General features: G+C 42.4%; 7 protein-coding genes across 12 annotated transcripts; 3 read left to right on the top strand and 4 right to left on the bottom strand.

The window, feature by feature from the left end:
* The first annotated feature begins 172 nt into the window (after nt 1–172).
* On the top strand, nt 173–3,842 carry LOC133850113 (ubiquitin conjugation factor E4 A). 2 transcript variants are annotated; one of them, XM_062286099.1, is made up of 4 exons: nt 173–292; nt 375–1,167; nt 1,227–1,615; nt 1,670–3,842. In XM_062286099.1, the coding sequence occupies exons 2-4, from the start codon at nt 375–377 to the stop codon at nt 3,542–3,544; spliced, it is 3,057 nt and encodes a 1,018-aa protein (XP_062142083.1). In that variant the 5' UTR covers nt 173–292; the 3' UTR covers nt 3,545–3,842. The 2 variants fall into 2 exon arrangements, with proteins under 2 accessions (XP_062142083.1, XP_062142082.1); XM_062286098.1 differs by lacking the exon at nt 173–292 and having other exon boundaries at nt 312–1,167.
* Nucleotides 3,843–3,909: 67 nt separating this feature from the next.
* LOC133850118 (ZZ-type zinc finger-containing protein 3) lies at nt 3,910–5,027 on the bottom strand. Its single transcript, XM_062286108.1, has one exon. It carries the CDS (start codon nt 4,990–4,992, stop codon nt 3,934–3,936), a length of 1,059 nt encoding a protein of 352 aa, XP_062142092.1. The 5' UTR covers nt 4,993–5,027; the 3' UTR covers nt 3,910–3,933.
* Nucleotides 5,028–5,100: 73 nt separating this feature from the next.
* LOC133850119 (hydroxymethylglutaryl-CoA lyase, mitochondrial) lies at nt 5,101–6,808 on the top strand. The gene is made up of 3 exons (XM_062286109.1): nt 5,101–5,257; nt 5,313–5,762; nt 6,211–6,808. The coding sequence occupies exons 1-3, from the start codon at nt 5,198–5,200 to the stop codon at nt 6,688–6,690; spliced, it is 990 nt and encodes a 329-aa protein (XP_062142093.1). The 5' UTR covers nt 5,101–5,197; the 3' UTR covers nt 6,691–6,808.
* LOC133850114 (uncharacterized) lies at nt 6,733–9,504 on the bottom strand. Of its 5 annotated transcripts, XM_062286100.1 has the most exons (5): nt 9,364–9,489; nt 9,159–9,279; nt 8,558–8,910; nt 7,131–8,503; nt 6,733–7,051 (listed from the first exon to the last, which is right to left on the bottom strand). In XM_062286100.1, exons 2-5 carry the CDS (start codon nt 9,230–9,232, stop codon nt 6,824–6,826), a joined length of 2,028 nt encoding a protein of 675 aa, XP_062142084.1. In that variant the 5' UTR covers nt 9,233–9,279; nt 9,364–9,489; the 3' UTR covers nt 6,733–6,823. The 5 variants fall into 5 exon arrangements, with proteins under 5 accessions (XP_062142084.1, XP_062142088.1, XP_062142085.1 ...); XM_062286104.1 differs by lacking the exon at nt 9,159–9,279 and having other exon boundaries at nt 9,364–9,504; XM_062286101.1 differs by lacking the exons at nt 9,159–9,279; nt 9,364–9,489 and adding an exon at nt 8,979–9,058.
* A 1,427-nt stretch (nt 9,505–10,931) lies between these two features.
* LOC133841249 (oxygen-dependent coproporphyrinogen-III oxidase) lies at nt 10,932–12,364 on the top strand. The gene has a single exon (XM_062273610.1). It carries the CDS (start codon nt 11,058–11,060, stop codon nt 12,219–12,221), a length of 1,164 nt encoding a protein of 387 aa, XP_062129594.1. The 5' UTR covers nt 10,932–11,057; the 3' UTR covers nt 12,222–12,364.
* A 1,055-nt stretch (nt 12,365–13,419) lies between these two features.
* LOC133841256 (small ubiquitin-related modifier 3) lies at nt 13,420–14,273 on the bottom strand. Its single transcript, XM_062273622.1, has 2 exons — nt 14,138–14,273; nt 13,420–14,049 (listed from the first exon to the last, which is right to left on the bottom strand). Exon 2 carries the CDS (start codon nt 13,944–13,946, stop codon nt 13,668–13,670), a length of 279 nt encoding a protein of 92 aa, XP_062129606.1. The 5' UTR covers nt 13,947–14,049; nt 14,138–14,273; the 3' UTR covers nt 13,420–13,667.
* A 526-nt stretch (nt 14,274–14,799) lies between these two features.
* Nucleotides 14,800–18,291, bottom strand: LOC133841781 (U1 small nuclear ribonucleoprotein 70 kDa). The gene is made up of 3 exons (XM_062274511.1): nt 18,126–18,291; nt 17,594–18,053; nt 14,800–17,442 (listed from the first exon to the last, which is right to left on the bottom strand). Exons 2-3 carry the CDS (start codon nt 18,009–18,011, stop codon nt 16,442–16,444), a joined length of 1,419 nt encoding a protein of 472 aa, XP_062130495.1. The 5' UTR covers nt 18,012–18,053; nt 18,126–18,291; the 3' UTR covers nt 14,800–16,441.
* Nucleotides 18,292–18,533: the final 242 nt, after the last annotated feature.

Here is an 18,533-nt window from a genome sequence, read left to right as displayed (position 1 = left end):
GTTTTAATTTTGCTTTTGATTTTGTTTATTTTGTTTTTCAAAAGTTCAAATGAATAAATAGAACAATAAGATATGTCAGTTCTAAAATAAGACTTTCAAATTGAACGAAAATATATTGTTGAATAAAAGTAAAATTATCTAAGTTTGTTTTTCGTTTGCAAATTTCAAATCCAATTGGGCTCATCAAAAGCTCGCCATAACAGTAAACGTTGGTATTTTTGTGCTTGGTATATTTTGTGAATCCAATTGCCGTCACACTGAAACTCTAATTTGCAGAGTGACAAAGTGACAGGTAGCAAAAAATTACAATTGAAACATTCTAATTTCTGTTAAACAATCTAAATAATTATTGAACACAACCAAAAATAATGCAGATGGCGAGCGTTGGAGATACCGATAATCCATTTGCAGCGCTGCTCCAACAAGCAGCGGACGCTCCAGCAAATGGCATTTCCAAGCAGCTGATTGAATTCATATTGCTCTTTACCCTCAACAAAGATGTGGATCACAGTCGCAAGCATTCGGTGCTGTGCCTCGCCGACGTCGTTGTTGCCGACAACACTGACAACATGGGAACACTAAACGAAGATCTCGTTGCCCATGCACTCTTCGAGCGTCTCATGATCAACGATCTGGCACAATATCTGGTCACACCGTTTCAAAGTACGGAGGGTAAGGACGAAGCTTTGCAGCGGCACTCGATGAAGTATTTGCATGGCGCCTTCAATCGCTGCGAAAGCAAGCTGCAGAAGCCGAACATCAGTGAGCGGGACAAAAAGGATTGCGAGAAGATACTGAAGCTGATCTTTAACAATGCCAGCACTTGCATGCGACAGCCGGATTTGTTTTTGCCGCAAACATTTCATCTGCAGTGGCTTGATCTGTTCGATCAGGCAGATGAACATGATACGAGTGTGCAGGAGTTTCTTATACGTGTCTGTGACACAGTGCTCGAGGAGGATGAGCAGGAACTGGAAGCACTGGGCGCTTTAAAAGCCATCTTTTATCCCATGCTGCGCTTTTTGCAGAAGCAGCTGGTCAAGGACAATTTGATCACCATACGCAAGAACCTATTCTGGATATTGGGATACTTTGTGCGCGAGAAGCGCGCCGGGATGTTGGGTGAACTGCTCATCGACTACACCACTCCCAATCCCAAGGCAAAGGGTTAGCCTTAATCCTTTACACATTATGACAGTATTAATTATATATGTGCTTGTTTTTAGGTGGCGACTACATGACTACTTTGTTTGGCCAGCTGCTGTGTGTTTCCATCATGCCCAAGACACAATCTGCACCATATGAATTCTTTCGCGACATCTCGCTGGTTTCCCAACAAACGGATCCATCTTTGTGGCAACTCTTGGCCCATCATCAACAGCAAATATTTCTGCTGATCAAACAGCTGCTCGTCCAGACGCCCGAAACCAAGAGGAAAACGCTGCAGTGGATTGCCAATTGTTTGGATGCGAATGTGGCGCGTGGCCATCTGTGGAGCACCATCAATCTGAACATGCAGCAGACGGTGCACAGCACAGCAAGTGATGCGTTCATGACCAGCCTGAGTGCGGTGCTAATGCGTCTCTGTGCACCGCTCTGTGTGCCCGGCATGAAGGTAACTTTACTGCATAGTAAAAACAGTATTAAAAGGATTCATTTCTCATTGCAGGTACTGATGGTGGATCCCACTTATTGTGCCGTCTCAACCATTGAGGAACGCCGCGCTAAGGGCGTCAGCATGCTCAAGGCCTACGAGGAGACTTGTCTGCTGCCCGCTGAGGAGGGCGAACAACGCCTCACGGCAGCTAAATACAATTTCATCACCGAAATCTTCTACTTGGCGCACAAAGCTTTCGAGCTGGGCAATCGTGCGTGCATCGAGCGCATGACACGCATGATGCGTGAGCTGCAAACCACACAGACCGCTTACCAGGAGGTGGCTACGCGTGATCCCAACAATGATCTTACCAAGAATCTGTTGCGCATGCTCCAAGAGCAGATGCAGCAAGTGCTCTGCATACGCAATGGTTTGGCGGAGCCCGAAAATGATGCTGCCATCTTGCGGTTCTTTGAGGCTTCGGCTATTTGGTTGACGGAGATTGCAATGATGCCACGCGAGAGTTACGAAGCGGCTCTAGACAAAAAGGACTTTGCGCCGCAGCTACTGCGCAATCTGGAACTATTGTCGGAGACGCCACCGTTTGTGGCGCCTTACATGAAATCGGTGCCAGAGAATATCATTGATAATATTGCTGCGTATTTGAATTTCTGTCGCAATTTCTCGGGCGATCAATTCATACAGATGTACACCACATCACACGATGCCTTCTTCAAGATGATACTGCTGTTTATGGGCAGCTCAGAGCTTGTCAAGAATCCGCATTTGCGTGCCAAGCTCGCGGATGCCTTGGAATTTCTGCTGCCCACACAAATCTCCGGCAGCAATCGCAAAGCATTCATCACGCATGTCTTTGATAATCATCCGGATCGACTGCAAGTTGTGCGCAGTCTATTGAATGTGTTTGTGAGCATTGAGATGACGGGGCAATCAGTACAATTTGAGCAAAAATTCAACTATCGTCGTCCCATGTATGCCATCATGGAGTTCCTGTGGACCAAGCAGGAGCACATCGAATGCTTTCGACTGCTGGCCAGCGAAGCTGAGGCGAATATGGAAGCAATTGAGCCGCCCATCTTTTTGCGTTTCATCAATCTGTTGATCAACGATGCCATCTTTCTGCTGGACGAATCGCTGTCGAATCTGGAGCAGATCAAGCAACTGCAACGTGCCCAGGACAATGGCGAGTGGAACAATTTGTCGCACAGCGAGCGACAGCAACAGACAACGAATCTACAACATTTGGGCATGTTGGCGCGCTTCGACAACATTTTGGGACGCGATACCATCAACATACTGAAGCTGCTGACTACCGAAATCCAGAGCATCTTCTGCCACAACAGCATGGTAGATCGCATTGCGGCCATGTTGAACTATTTCCTACTGCACCTGGTGGGGCCTCAACGCGAACGCTTCAAGGTCAAGGACAAGAAGGAATTCGAGTTTGATCCCGCACAAACGGTGCTGGAGATTGCACACATCTACATTAATCTGAGCAGCGACAATAGCTTCTGCTTGGCCGTGTCGCAGGATGGACGCTCCTATAGCGATCAATTGTTCGGCTATGCGGAAAACATCTTGATTCGCATTGGCGGCGGTCAATTGATTGGCGACATGGCTGAATTTGCGGCCAAGGTGCAGAAGATGGGCGCCGACTACAAGGAGGAACAAGAGTTGCTCGCCGATGCACCCGAAGAGTATTTGGATCCAATTATCAGCACACTAATGACAGATCCTGTGGTGTTGCCCAGCTCAAAGGTAACTGTAGATCGTTCGACAATTGCACGCCATTTGCTGAGTGATCAAACCGATCCATTCAATCGGGAACCACTCACCATGGATAAGGTGAAGTCGAATGAGGCGCTGAAGCAGCAGATCGAGCAGTGGATCGAGAGCAAACGCAGCGCAGCGCGTGAGAAGAGTTGAGGGGCCAAGTGAGGTGAATATGGATGCTGCTGCTGCATCACCAAAGAATCAGGCGTTTTACTCGAGAAAATTCCAATATAAAAAATGAATTAATAATACTATATATGATATACCATGTACATAAGCTAGAGAGCTTGGCAAATTCTTTTTTCCACTAGTTCAATCGTCCTTTAGTCGAAGACGGAAATGCGATTTAGTTGTAATACAAGTGCGAGTCTATAAAAATAATCATCAAATGTTTATGTAAATATGTTTTCATTAAATCAAATAAAAAATATTGTGCAAATGGAGGTAGAAATGGCGCATGTTGTTCTTAGGCTAAGGTTTACATCGAATATACAATGTGGAAATATATAATCTATGATACAACTACAGGGATTATACAACTATCAGGTCTCCTGTTCCACAGCGACGTCATGTGTGATGTGCTCGAAGGTTTCGTTGACCAACTGATCGGCCAGACAATCGCCGCACAAATTGATGAAACAATAACAACTGTTACAATGCCAACGATCTCGCGTCACCGCCGATTCCTCGCATTCGGCACAACGCGGGGCCAAGGGATCGGGACTGTAGCCATCCTCTGACAGCAGTTTTTCCTCACGTATGGCCGTCAGCATCTTAAGCTGCAGCTGCTTCTTGCCCTGCGCTCCCAACTCTAGTTTGGGTTCCACTTTAAGCGTTGGCGATGCAGTAACTGGCCGCAGTTCATCGAACGCATAATCATCTTCGGGCATGTGAATTTCAATATTTTGAGCCGGAAAGAACGTGGAACGACGTATATTAAACTTGCGCGTTGAAAGTCCACCGCCAGCGCGGCGATACTTGGGCAGACGACCAGGCACAGGCAAGCCAGCATCGTGCAGTTTCTGGAAATACTTTTGTACTCGGCTGAAAACCTGTTGTGCCGTTCGATTTCCTAGCTCCTTGGCGATTTTACCGAAGCGTCGCATCTCCACCTCCTCAGGAGGATAGTCGATAAGTAGCTGTTCCAGCCGTCGCTGCTCCTCATTGGTCCACAGACGTGTCGGTGCCTTATTCAGGGCATTCTTATCGGATTCTTGCGACGCTTTTGGAGCTGTTACCTTCTTCACATCTTCGCCTACTGATAAACTAGGCAACTCCGGCAGACTGACCGTGGTTATGTAGTTAGGTGCTATTATGGGTTCATTGTTGCGCAGCTTCTGCATTAGCAGCTGTGGTTGTGCCAAATACAAATCGCGCGCCTTTTCCAGCTCGTCGATTTGTTGATGCACTCGAATGCGCTGCGCCTGCAGCAAGGCAATGGTGCGTAGCAAATTGGTGTAACTTTGATTGCCGCGTAGTGCCAAGTGCTCCGACTCGAAGTGGAACACATCATCTTCGTCCTCGATCTCGTCGTCATCCTCACATTCATCCTGCAAACTGTCGGGTTCTGTATTATTTGGTTTGTTGTGGTTTTGCTCCATTCTGTGTGCGCAATTAGAGATGTGTGTTAAATAATCGATTAACGTTTGCTTTGAACATATCGAGTGTTCATTAATCGTACCATTAACAGTATGTTATGTAGCTTAACATTAATATGTGAATCGTGATCGATTAAAATCACCTGTTGCTGTTGATGTGTGAAGAAGAAGAAGCACTTCACGTAACAAAAACTAAACCCAACCCACAATGTTGATTCCCAGTTGTTTGGCCCTTAAATGTCAACCGCTGCTTCGCTACTCCGCGGCTGTAAGTCTTTATTCGTGCACTTGGACTATTAATTAATCAATGCAAATGCTTGCAGAGACTGTTGTCTAGCAAGGTGTCGCAGGATCAAGTGCGTATAGTTGAAGTGGGCCCCAGGGATGGATTGCAAAACGAGCCCAAACTTTTGCCAGCAGCCGTCAAAATCGATTTGATCGATCGCTTGTCTGAAACCGGATTGCAAACAATAGAAGCCACCAGCTTTGTGAGTGCCAAATGGGTGCCGCAAATGGGCGACAATTCGGAAGTGCTGCGCGGTATTCGCCGGGTGCCTGGAATTAGTTACCCAGTGCTCACACCTAATCTAAAGGGCTTTGAAAGCGCCTTGGCTGCGGGTGCCGAAGAAGTTGCAGTGTTTGGTGCCGCTTCCGATGCCTTTTCGCTGAAGAATGTTAATTGTGATGCAGCGGCAGCCATTGAGCGCTTTAAACCTGTACTGGCAGCTGCCAAGCAACATGGAATCCGAGTTCGTGGCTACGTGTCCACCATTGTAAGTTTAGATAATTGCAATTGATACAAATGTATTAATACTATTACAAATTAGCGCCTTCGTCAGTCGAGCAGAAGCTCTAGTCAATCGTGTTAACTTAACAGCTCTAGTATTCATTATTTAACATCATTTAATAATCAGAGAAGTCTTAACAGATAATTGTAATGTCAACATTTACAGAACTGTTAATGACATCCAAGCTGTTATGAGCTGCAAGTCACTAATTTGATTGAAGCGCGCAAATATGTGAGGCCGCGAAATTAGTAGCAGAGAAATCACAGTAATATTTCAATTATTTTCGATAAGAAAATATGTATATTTTATCCATTCCATGATGTTTATCGCTAAGTTTATCTGTTTAGGTAAAAAGTTCAAAATTAGCTTCCACTCGTTTCTTTTGTGATTCTCCAGTTTTTTTAATGAATAATTTCTTCCTCTTCCTCGTCAGGTGGGTTGTCCTTACGAAGGCGCCGTGGCACCCAAAGCCGTCGTCAAAGTGGTTGAGGCGCTGCACCAAATGGGCTGCTACGAGATCTCTCTAGGCGACACCATTGGGGTCGGAACGCCGGGCAGCATGCGCCGTATGCTGGACGAAGTGTCGCGCGCTGTGCCTGCAGAGCAACTTGCCGTGCATTGTCATGACACTTATGGCCAAGCATTGTCCAACATCTTAACCTCACTGGATTACGGCATCAGGGTGGTGGATGCCTCGGTCTCAGGTCTGGGCGGATGCCCATATGCACGAGGCGCCTCTGGCAATGCAGCCACCGAGGATGTGGTTTATATGTTGCACGGCATGGGCTTGAAAACTGGCGTCAATTTGGATAAACTAATTGAAGTAGGACGTTTTATATGCACCGAGTTGGGCAGACCGTCCGAGTCCAAGGTGAATCGCGCCTGGAAGGGACCACAATCGCAGAAGATCTAAAGAGAGTAGCATTTTGAGTGATACACAAAGCAAACGATGGCATTTACTAGTTACTAAATCTTGCATGTTGTGTTTAATTTCTTGTTATATACGTTAAAATACAAAGCCCAAAAACTAATCATATTGTAAATCTTTAAAACTTTTGCGCATCCTTGATGGTGTAAAGCGAAATGTCGCCCGACGCCAGCGACAGATCGCCCAAACTTTGATTGACACGCGGTGGAATGTGGGAACCTGCATCGTGTTCGTTCATCTTCAACTTTCCATCGTGACGCAGCACCATTGGCTCCACAGCCGAATTGAGATACTTTTGTATCTTCGGCACATTGGGCATGGGCAACGGAGTGCGCTCATCCACAACCTGTCAAGGAAAATGATCAGTCAGATTAACAGTTTAATATAAACATAAATATCAATATAAAATATTGATAATTTCTCACCTGCTTTAGTTCGGATGAAATGTAAGCCTTCTTGGGCAACAATTTAGGTCGAGGGTCAATGCAGTTGCTTAGCTTCGTTGCATGCATATTGAACGTGCCTGGCGGACGCTTCAATTGACAGAGACGTGACTCCTCCTGGAATTCGTGGCAGCTCAGTTTATCGAAGGCATCATTCACATTCTGTGCCTGACGGAACATGCTCATCAAGGGCGCCGTTGAGGACTTTTGTGTATAGGTGCGTATGGGACTAACGATGTGTGCAAACTGATCCTTGAGTGGCTTCAGATTGCGACGCATTGGTATCGCTGACGGTTGTTTAAAGAACTTTCCGATTGGCTTATCCATATTGAGGGCATAGCGCGAAGAAACGCTGGCAGATAATGGTTGCTTCTTGTTGGCACTATTTGTGACGGATCTCAGTGGCGACTCCTTTGGCGTCAGCACAAAGGTGCTTTGCTTGGGCAACAGTTTGGGTGTTGCTGGCTTGCTTGGAGTTACTGACTTGATTGGAGTTTGGGGCTTGATTGGTGTCGTTGGCTTGCTTGCTGTTGCGTTTGTTTTTGCTGCCTGCGCCTTAGCCATATATTCCATACCCTTTTGCATCATGTACTCCATTTCCTCCATAGTATCGTTGAACTGCAATGATTTGTTCTCTTTATTTTCCTCCTCACTTGACGAAAACTCATCTGCCTGTTCTTCCAATTCCTTTTCTTGCTGCTCCTGTTTGATTTCCACATTGCAATCTTCTTCATCTTCGCTGCCTGAGGACAGTTCAATTATCGTATCTTCGGCAGCCTCACTTGCAATAGTCTCATTTTGCTGCTTGGCAACCAAATCAAGCAGCGTCTCTTGTAAGTCAATGAGCAACTCCTCCTCTTCACCTTTGGACATGCCAAGAGGACGCCCTTTGGCAATGGCCGCATAGAACAGATCATCAACGTTCATCGATGTTGCAGCTCCTGTTTCCTTTGAGCAGCTGCTTGCCAATGAATTGTCCGCCGCAGTTTCATAGCAACTCGAGCCGGAGGCAATGGTCTCTAGGCTCTGAGTTGCTTTGATGCTAGCAGCGGCAGTTTGAAAGCTACTCTCCGTTTGATAATCTGACAAATCCGCCTCGCTGGATGCCTCCAATATGGTCGAGGGACGCAGCAAGCCAACCATTTTGACGGGCGAAGTCTTTGCCGCAGCTTGTGGCAGCAACACCGAATCATTGCCACTGATGGTGTAATCGTTTTCCCATAAACGTGAAGGTGCCTCGATATCCTCCAGCTGTGTGCACTCGACACCTTTCAAAGGACTCTCATTGTCCAGCTGCTGCTGACAGCTGACATCTTCCAGCATGCGACGCAGTGCCTCCATTTCTAAGTCACCAGCTGCAAGGCACACAGATTTTAATTAAGTTTCTTTAACTAATCTACTTTACTCACATTTATCAGCGCGTGCGCTGCGCTCTTTGGCCTGGGCCAGCACCTGGTCCTTATCATCGCTGTGCAGATATTGAAAGAGCGTGCTATCGGGATCAGATCCAGTTTTATCGCACATGCGTTCAAAAGCACCGAAGCTATCATCGACATCTGCCTCAAGTTCCTGTCGCAGTTCATCGCTGCTCTTGCGGATCATTTCACTTGTCGTTGCTGCCAGTGTGCCTTCCTCACGCTGGCGAATCTTCTCTAGCTCTGCTTTGCGGGCTGCGATCAAAGCGGGAAAGTCGAGAACAATATCTAAACTATGACGACGCTCCATGGTATCTAATAAAGGTTGCGTTGCAGCTGGTCGCGGACTAAAAAGATTAATAATAAATTATATTTTACACTCGCCAAATTATTAACAAATGTAATACTAATATACATATACTTTTGGCTATGTTCACTTGACACTACACTAAATGAGTACTTGTTGTTGTTTTTCAACATGCAGATCATCCAAAATAAGGTTTGCTACATCGAGCTACATTTTCATCAACAATATCATCATCAATTCTATGTATGTATGTATGTGTGTGTGTGTAAGGAGTGCAAACGTATTTACCGATCCATAAGCAGATGATTGAGCAATTTCTTACGCCAAGCCGGGTTGTCTTGAAATTTCTCTAAGCCAGACATTTTTTTTTTCGTCCTGACGGCGTTTACTTGCTTCTTTTTCTTATATACTTAATAATAGAGTAAAGTTAGTTTTTTTTATACAAATCCCAATTGTTTTCGTTTTAACAAATTATTGCGACGTTTTTACTTACTTTAAATAACAGAAATAATATTAAGACAAACTCCAAGAAGTTGTGGTTGCTGCCTTCAAACGAGGCGATCGTGTTTTTCTTTTATCGACGCGCACAGCCTGCAAATGTCTGGTAATTTTGAATTGCATTTATAGCGTTGCCACCATGCTCAAAATCGCAAGCGCGACGAGCGGTGCCAAATAAAACAATGTATGGTAAAAGCAAAACAAAGATCGAATGTATATATTTTTATTAATGTTAGAAAATCCAATTTAAAAACATATTTTATGCACTGAAAGGGCTAATTAAGCAAACAAAGTTTGGCTGTCTGTGAATGCTGCGATTACATATATAACGTTGCCGTAGCGTTGGCATTTTTGCCATCCTATTCAATAGCAAGTTCGAGCGAGCGCAGAGTTGCCCAATGAAACAACGTACGGTAAAATCAAAACAAAGATGGACATTTTTTTTCTTTTGCAAAATTTAATAATAGGTAATAAACATTTTAAATACGGCGGAATTTATGATTGCCCAAACGAGAATTTCGGCTGTACTGTGGTCGCACTCCATTCCTTGGTGTGATGGGACTTTGAACATTTTCATGAAGGCCAGCCTCAGTTTTCGAATCCTTTAAAGCTTTTTCTATGGCAAGCGTAGTGTCGTCTCCATTTGAAAGTATGAAGCCGACGTATGGAGTTGAATGTAAAATTGAATTCTCAAGCCGACGAACCATTTTTGAAAAATCATCGTCGAAACTCATTTTTTTTTCAAACGTTTGTAGTTTTAAAAGAAATAACTATGATCTTGTTTCGGTTGGACTTGTAAAGAAAACTTTTCTTAAAGTTGTTTTATTTGTCGGGATGTGACCGTTTTTACAGAACCTCAAAATGCAAAAATTTAAAGACCGTCTCACTTTAAACAATTTAATAATGCTGTAATTAACCCAATGTAAGGATTATGCGGATTTCCCTTACGGTGAATAAAAGATTGATAGGTGATTAATCTATTCTTCTAATAAATTTAATACTGCAAATGTTTTAATATTTTTTAGTCAAATTTATAAATTTTTTTTTGTGTGTAATCAAAACATAATATTACGTAAAATATTTCCTTTAATATTAATAAAAGCGTAGTGTAAAACTGTACAGTTTTAGATGGACTTGCGAGAACTGCACAATAAATGCTGTAAAAATAAAGTTGGTACGCCTTATCACCAATAATAAACTATGTATTCTTTTTGCTATGTAGCTAAATAATACACAATTATGTTCGCATGATGAAATAAAATCCAAGCAGTAGTTAATTGAAAATACATATTATTTTGCATACACTTTGATATCGATATGAATGTCATTAGCTGATTTTGCTGTTATAAAAAACAGAATGCAAACAAATTAAGTAATCAATCATAAATATGGTCGTTTCAGTTATATGGTCAAGTTTGGACAACTAAATACAAGCTGATGCAATAAAATCAAAAATGTTGTTAATCAAAAATGCACAGCAGTGGTATGCATATAACGAAGCTATCAATTTGAAAACTGTTGTAAATCGAAAATAAACAGACCTAGTTATCGATATCGATGTTATCAGCTGGCTTTGCCGGTATAAGAAGCAGCAAGATAACAAATATTGAAAAAAGAAAGGTCCGGTCTCCTCTATGTTGTAAGAGGTGACGAATATTCGTATTCAACGCATACACAATTAAATTAAATATGAACGCTTTGCGGCACACAATATCGCTACTCTCGCTGAGCAGCTTCCAGCTGGGCAGGCGCATGAGGAGTCAGCATTTTCGGGGCTTTTTGCTTGGCACCGGACTAGGCCTCTCGACCTTTGCAACGGTCACGTACGCACAAGCCGAGGCCGCAAAGGTCAATCGCAAGTTAAACACATCCAAATTCATGGCCGAACCCATCACTGATGCCAACGCGCTGCTCGAGGATGCGGATGAGAATATGCGACATCGCATGGAATTAATGATAATGGAGATTCAAGCGGAATTCTGCCGTGCCCTGGAATCTGAAGAGTTCAGCGGCCAGAAATTCAAAGTGGATCGCTGGATGCGCAAAGAGGGTGGCGGTGGTGTCACCTGTGTGCTTCAGGATGGCGATGTTTTCGAGAAAGCGGGCGTCAATGTCTCTGTGGTCACAGGAAGCCTGCCACCTGCTGCAGTGCAGCAGATGCGTGCCCGAGGCAAGGCGTTGACGGAAAACGTGAAGCTGCCGTTCTTTGCCAGCGGTGTCAGCGCTGTGATCCATCCACGTAATCCTCATGTGCCCACGATACACTTTAACTATCGCTACTTTGAGGTGCAGTTGCCCGATGGCAGCAAACAATGGTGGTTTGGCGGTGGCACCGATCTAACACCTTATTATCTGGACGAAGCGGATGCGCGTCACTTTCACAAGACTCTGAAAGCGGCCTGCGATGAACACGATGTCAGCTATTATCCCAAGTTCAAGAAATGGTGCGATGATTACTTTCACATCAAGCATCGCAATGAAAGTCGCGGCATTGGCGGCATCTTTTTCGATGACATCGACGAACCCAGCCAACAGGAGGCCTTCAACTTTGTGAAGAGCTGTGCGAAAGCGGTGACGCCTTCGTATTTGCCCCTAGTCCAGAAGCACAAGAATGCAGCCTATGGCGACAAGGAGCGGCAATGGCAATTGCTGCGACGTGGTCGCTATGTGGAGTTCAACTTGATCTATGATCGGGGCACAAAGTTTGGCCTCTATACGCCTGGAGCACGCTACGAGAGCATCCTCATGTCTTTGCCCCTGCACGCCAGGTGGGAATACATGCATGAACCACAGGCCAAGTCCAAGGAGAACGCCTTGCTGCAAGTGCTGCAAAATCCCAAGGAGTGGGTCTAAACAATGCCAACCATGACAATTCAATGGTTTATTAATTGTATTTATTTTTAATAGTGGGGAATACGGTGCCTTTTCATCAATACTTAAATCTGTAAATAACTATTGTTTTCAAGCAATAATTAAATGCTTTTTATTTTACAAAATTGAGCTGCCGTTTTTTTGTACATATTTTATAATTTAAATAATCGTAAATGAACTCCGTTTTTTAACATATTTAATGCTTGTTTTTATTTCAAATTTATCTTTTATGTGCTTGCAAATTTGTTTGCTCATATGTTTATAGCTTCATTCGATAGTTTTTTTTAATTATACATAATCCCAAAAATTATAAAAACCGTATAATGCCGATAATTGCATCTGCCTTAAATTGCAAATTGACGATAATTGCATAAATTAAAATCAAAAGAAATTTAAATAATTTTAAATGCAATATTATATTATAGATAATTGCACAATTTTGTTATAATTATCGGAGTTATACTGTACTTAAATTTGTTATGCAAAAATAACTATCAAATCAAAAACTACTTGAAATTCACTGTAAATAACTCTCTTAGCTGGACACTTGTCCATCCAGTGGGAGGTAGTTCAAAATTACTCTGAAAACGATTCGAAAACTCGTAAAGAAAATGTCCACCCAAGAGAAGAGTCCAACCAATACAGGTAACAACTATGAGCAAATACTATGTACGTATTTCACATTTTACGGTAAATACTTAAGTATCCGTTATTCATTTTTAGGTTAAGTGACAAATACTTCTAGCACATTCTGACTGACGTCATCATCGAGACATATGCATTTTAAGGTTATGTGTGCAGATCAAACTAGCTACCATGTAGCATCTCCATGTATGTAGCTTAGGGTAGTATACGCTGTATACATACTCATAATAATGTGATGTACATCATGTTGTCTGCCCTCAAATTGTGTATGTATACTTGTTTCCCCCACATATAAACACACGCACACAGTTGCAGTACTGTACACAATTTGCGCTGCTTTGCATGTGTGTGCGTGCAACGAGCAAGCTGAAACCCTAACACACACACACACAGATGTGCTTCCCATGCGCTTCGTGTTGTTGTATGCGTGTGTTTAGGGATATAAAGCGGGAAATGCACGCAACCGGCAATATATTTCGTTTGCCTTTTGTTTTTTAGCCGCCAAGAAATACACACATTTTACATCGAATGTCAATTATTACTTAAATCATAGTTTACAAAATGCTTTATTTTCCAGTTGTTTTCCTTTTGTTAGCAAATATAGTTAGGTCTTTGTTGTTGTTTCTTTTTCAGTGTGTACAAAACAGAATTGATACATTTTTTTGTGGTCTTAGCTGTTTATTTTGCTGCAGAATATGTTGTTTTGCTGTTGCGGTTGTTGTTTGTTTGCTGTTTTGTTTGTAAAAATGAAGCGTAACTATCTTAACTACTAGAAATAGATATTTAATAAACATCAACTCCGCCAGTTTGCTGTTGATAGACCTCAATGGTGTCGCCTTCCTCCATCTCCAGCGAGGTCGGAGTATCGTTCTCATTGATGGGCTGTCCGTCGAAACGGAAGCGCACCACTTGCATTGAGAGTCCGGCACGGTCGCAGTACGCATTCATCAGTTTGCGCAATGGTGTGTGTTTCTTAATCTTAAACTGCACGACCGCATTATCCTGGCCCAGAACCTTCAAATTGATGTGTTCGGTTTCGCCGCCCTTCTTTTCGTCAGACATGTTTTTTCCTTTTTTTTTTGCTAACTTGCTTACTTGCTGAGCGATAATTTACACACACAAAATTGTTGAATTCTTGTAGAAATGCCGGCCGTTTGTGTGCTGCCTATGTAAAGCAATTGAAATTAATACAAAATGCACTTAACTATTGATATTTGCACACGTTTGCATTGGCAAATTGCAATTTTTCTTACTTTTTTAATACGTTTCACGACTCGCTTGCGTTTTTTTTTGTAACCAAGATTAACCAAGCGGCTTGCTTGCTCGCTGCTACACACACGCCAAAAAATGGTTGTATTTGCAGTGTCTCCCTATTGGCAAAGCAAAAAATTACGCACACAAGAATGTACTAATAATTACCACAGTTGCCAGGGTTGCACATACAATGCTGTATAGTTATTTTTTTTTTTCAAATCCGTTTGACTTTAAATTCTTTAACGATTTCTGAAATTAATAAATAAATTTATCAATAATATTATTTCTAATAAGTTCTCGTCTAGCGTATGGCTGTTAGACTTATAACTTAAATGTAAATGAATATATGAATCTAGGAGCTTGTAATCGTTATCGAAACCGATTAGTTTTTTCAATAATACTGAGAATTAGCAGTTACTTTAGGCGCCAAATTTGACGTATTTTGAATTGCTATAATAGCCTTTTTCCACTGCACTCATTTTTTTTACGTTTCGTACCGACTTTTTTTCTTATGTGTTTTTACATTGGGCGAACGTAACATTCGACCTAAACGGAAAAAACCGAAAAAATTGAGGTTTTTTGGTGCAGTGGAAATAGGCTATTAGGTGCCATTTAGTGGTAGTGTCCCCAATCCGTGTCCTCACATTTAAAAATCATTCAATTTAGTTTGTAAAGTGTTTTATTTTGCTATGATTTAAAAAAGTTAATTGCACATTTTGGAACTTTTTATCTGTCGACCAATCTATATACATACATTTATCCTTAGTAATGCTGTAGGGAAATTTTTAAATAAGCTATTGGCGTGATATTTGCTTTATTTTCATTTGGATTTATTTTTTTGTTTTCTGTGCAGTGAATAATTTATTTAATAACGTATCGAACGAATCAACAATCCACCAAGAGCCATTGCAACATACACACACACTTTAAAATAACCCTAAATCGGGACCCTTACCAGACTCATAGGCGCCAAACGACAAAAAGAACCAAGAACAAACCTTAACCATGTTTCTTTTTTGTTAATTTGGGGAATTTAGTATTCCACGGTGTGATCACCAAACGCACTTAAAAAGATCGAAATCCAATAATTGATTACACACAACAATATGAACCTGGATTATAACCATTTCCTCACCATTATACCATCAAAGAATACAAAAGAATATACATATGTAGATATTCCTTCGATTTATCGGTACTGGAACAACTCGCTTTTGTTGGTGAACAATATCTTACCAAAACAAACCCACGACAACAACTTACAATCTCTTCAGTTAACAGTTTTCGGAAATTTTTGGAATAGCTCGAGATTAGGAACTTACACTCAAATAGAGCTATGTATATGTGACATGTATGATTTACCAATTTTAAATAAGCTGAGCTCTGGGCGTACCAGGGAGCCATCACCACGTTACTAGTGTTGGCCTAGAACGGTAAACAGGCATAGAAGGTTAGTGAGATTTGTGTAACGAAGAAATTACCTGAGTTGTTTGTTCTAAATTGGGTCAAGGAGAATTTGAGGACTCTAGGAATTTGGCTTTTCTCGCTTGGCGGAACTAATAATTACAGATTACTGTTTGTGTATACTTATGCTCGAGAGTTATTAAGAGTTTCATTATTGCAAACTGCAAAAAGATAAAGAAAAGAAAATGGCACGAGTTAGTGCAAGGCTTTAAAGTAGTTTTAAAGTTTTTTTTTGTGTGTAAAATAATTATTACATTGGTTTTCGCTGTTGCAGCCCTGTGGATCCGGGATATTCCCTTTTACCCCCTTACCAAAGGTGGGGAAACAAACACACATGTTGATCTGGATTTATTTTTACTTACTCTTCATTTTTTCAATTGTAAAGAATTTTCTCTTTTACTTACATATGTTCTTTAAACGTATTTTAAGCTATGCACAATTATTTTCTTGTTGTTGTTGTTTGTGTCTTGTTATGTTTTTGTGTTTTACGTTTTTTTTTTGTTGTTTGTATATGCATTATACAAGTTAAGAAAAAAATTTGAAAAAAGCGCTCCTCAGTTTTTGTTTTTGGAAATCGAACTTACAGCATTTAATAGCTTACGCATTGCCTTACGTGTGTGTTTTGAGTTTCCGAAAATGCCGTCGTCTGATTCGCTATGAATTACAATTTGAATAAATATTTTTAAAAACAATCGTTGGTTGCCCCCGGTTACGATCGTTACGCAGCTCTAATAGTTAATTATTACCTATGCAGTAGAATTGTTATGCTCTGAAAAATTGTTATCTTTATCGATTACCAGCCAGCCAGCCAAATGTGCATCGCCGACAAATTTATCCATTTATTGACGCCACCATGTCTGATCACCGCCGGCATTTTGAGAGTTGCCATTATCAGAGTTGTTGTTATTGCTGTTGCTATTGCTGCGTGCAAGTATCGGGGGTGGGGGCACACTGAACATGTTGTGATGTGCACCCGACGGTGGCGGTGGTCGATACTTCTCCTCGTTCTCATCGTCTAACTCACGCTTGATGGCCGTGTTTTGATAGTCGTTCATGGAGTATGTGGGATAACCATCATCAATGGGCTCCTCTTTGATCTTAATCATATCCATATCACGGAAATCGGGTTTGCGCTCCTTAACATCACGATCGCCGCCGCCGCTGCGTTCAGCACCGCTGCGCTCACGATCACGACGCTCACGCTTGCGATCGCGACGCTCACGCGATGATTCGCGTTCCCGTGACTTGGAACGCTTCTTTTCCTTTTCACGCTCCCGCTCACGATCACGATCTCGATCACGCCGATCGCGTCGTCCATCGAAATCGTCATAATCACGCTCTCGACTGCCGGCGCGACGTTTTCGCCGCTCTCGCGAACGACTGCGTGAGCGTCCAACGCCACCACGACCACCACGCTCACGATCACGATCCCGGCGATCACGAGAGCGCGAGCGACGCCTTTCACCGCCGCCCAACGCTCCACCCGATGATGCGCCATAGGCAGAGCGTCCGCTGCGCGAATCGAGGCCATTGCTGCCGCCGCCTCCACTGCGTGCGCCGCCTTCGCGATCCTCGCGTTCACGCTCCAAACGATAGCGTTCACGCTCGCGTTCATTGTCCTCGCGACCAGAGTGCTTAATGTTGACATCGTTGCCACCGCGTCTTGTGCCACCAAGGCCGCCTCCCAGTCGTCGCGGCAGCCAACCCTTGACGGTGCGAGCGCGTTCCACGTCCACTAGGACACGCTTGCTGTCAATCTTCTTACCATCGGCGTGTTTATACGCCGCGTGCATGTCACGCTCGTGCTCGTACTCAATGAAAGCATATCCCTTGGGTTTACCTAAAAGACAGATTTGAGAGTTATTTGTATTTAAATTTTGGAGACAAATGTTATTTTAATTAAAAATATCATTCATTCTAAAGGTTAGTGATATTTAAGATATTGTTTATATTGATTTAAAAATAAAAATAGCCATTAGTTATGTGCTTACCTGAGTCCTGGTCATGGATGAGCACAATCTTCTTGATCGGGCCGTAGAACTCGAATTCACGCCGCAGCTTTGACTCGGAGGTGTCATAATTAATGCGCGCTATGAACAGCGTACGAAATGGATCCACTGTGGCGTTCTTTATTTCTGTGGGATCCCACAGAGCAATCTCACGTTCCAGTTTGTAGGCCACCTGTTCGGCTTTCTCGCGTCGCCGCCGTTCCAATCGCTCCTGACGCGTCTCCACCGTTTTAGGCAGCGGTGTGTCTTTGGGGTCTTCGAAGTCGCTCATAAATTTGGCGACGCCTAAGTAGCCGCGTGATTTCTTTTCATGTGGCAACTTGTCCACCGGTGGCATAAACGGTATGGGATCGCGTGCGGCGAATAACGCCAATAGGTTTGGCGGCAGATATTGGGTCATTTTTGTTTAATTTAATTTTTATTACCTTTTGCCTGCGTCGTTCTAGACAATAGAAAAATGAGGTTATGTTGCGATTTGTTTACGACAGAATTGTATTTTCGTTGATATACTTACTTTATTAATCCATCCAGTGGTGGATTTAATCGCAGTAATTGCACTTAAATCAAGCTCAGCATGCACTTGCCTGCTATATTGATTTAACACAGCAACAAAATACAATTTTTTTATAGATTGAAGAAAATCTTTTCCTCAAATGCTAGAGGTGGAGGAACATCGATGTCACTATCGATGGCTCGATATATTTTGGGTTTTTTAATATCGATTTTTACAACAAGCATCGATACCTTAATAAGAATTATTATTAATATTATTTTAAAGATCTTATCTGTCTTAAATATCAATTTACTGTTAAATGATATAATAAACACGATCATTGATAAAATAAACATCATATAAAATACTACAAAATACCAAAGATATTCAAGGTATTTTTTTTTTGTCAAGCCGCTGACCCCATTCTTT

Source organism: Drosophila sulfurigaster, chromosome 2L (genome assembly GCF_023558435.1).
Source record: "Drosophila sulfurigaster albostrigata strain 15112-1811.04 chromosome 2L, ASM2355843v2, whole genome shotgun sequence".
NCBI classification, from domain to species: domain Eukaryota; kingdom Metazoa; phylum Arthropoda; class Insecta; order Diptera; family Drosophilidae; genus Drosophila; species Drosophila sulfurigaster.
The sequence above is the reverse complement of the archived record's forward strand: the minus strand, read 5'-3'. Positions and strand labels throughout refer to the sequence as shown.

Coding starts and splice junctions, on each gene's coding strand:
- LOC133850118 (XM_062286108.1), bottom strand. CDS start 4,992: ATGGAGCAAAACCACAACAAACCAAATAATACAGAACCCGACAGTTTG.
- LOC133841249 (XM_062273610.1), top strand. CDS start 11,058: ATGAACGCTTTGCGGCACACAATATCGCTACTCTCGCTGAGCAGCTTC.
- LOC133850114 (XM_062286100.1), bottom strand. CDS start 9,232: ATGTCTGGCTTAGAGAAATTTCAAGACAACCCGGCTTGGCGTAAGAAA. Junction 8,504..8,557: donor CAGCGCACGCGCTGATAAAT/GTGAGTAAAGTA, acceptor TGTGCCTTGCAG/CTGGTGACTTAGAAATGGAG. Junction 7,052..7,130: donor TTTCATCCGAACTAAAGCAG/GTGAGAAATTAT, acceptor TTTCCTTGACAG/GTTGTGGATGAGCGCACTCC.
- LOC133841256 (XM_062273622.1), bottom strand. CDS start 13,946: ATGTCTGACGAAAAGAAGGGCGGCGAAACCGAACACATCAATTTGAAG.
- LOC133850119 (XM_062286109.1), top strand. CDS start 5,198: ATGTTGATTCCCAGTTGTTTGGCCCTTAAATGTCAACCGCTGCTTCGC. Junction 5,258..5,312: donor TGCTTCGCTACTCCGCGGCT/GTAAGTCTTTAT, acceptor AAATGCTTGCAG/AGACTGTTGTCTAGCAAGGT. Junction 5,763..6,210: donor GTGGCTACGTGTCCACCATT/GTAAGTTTAGAT, acceptor CTTCCTCGTCAG/GTGGGTTGTCCTTACGAAGG.
- LOC133850113 (XM_062286098.1), top strand. CDS start 369: ATGCAGATGGCGAGCGTTGGAGATACCGATAATCCATTTGCAGCGCTG. Junction 1,168..1,226: donor TCCCAATCCCAAGGCAAAGG/GTTAGCCTTAAT, acceptor GCTTGTTTTTAG/GTGGCGACTACATGACTACT. Junction 1,616..1,669: donor TCTGTGTGCCCGGCATGAAG/GTAACTTTACTG, acceptor TTCTCATTGCAG/GTACTGATGGTGGATCCCAC.
- LOC133841781 (XM_062274511.1), bottom strand. CDS start 18,011: ATGACCCAATATCTGCCGCCAAACCTATTGGCGTTATTCGCCGCACGC. Junction 17,443..17,593: donor CATCCATGACCAGGACTCAG/GTAAGCACATAA, acceptor TCTGTCTTTTAG/GTAAACCCAAGGGATATGCT.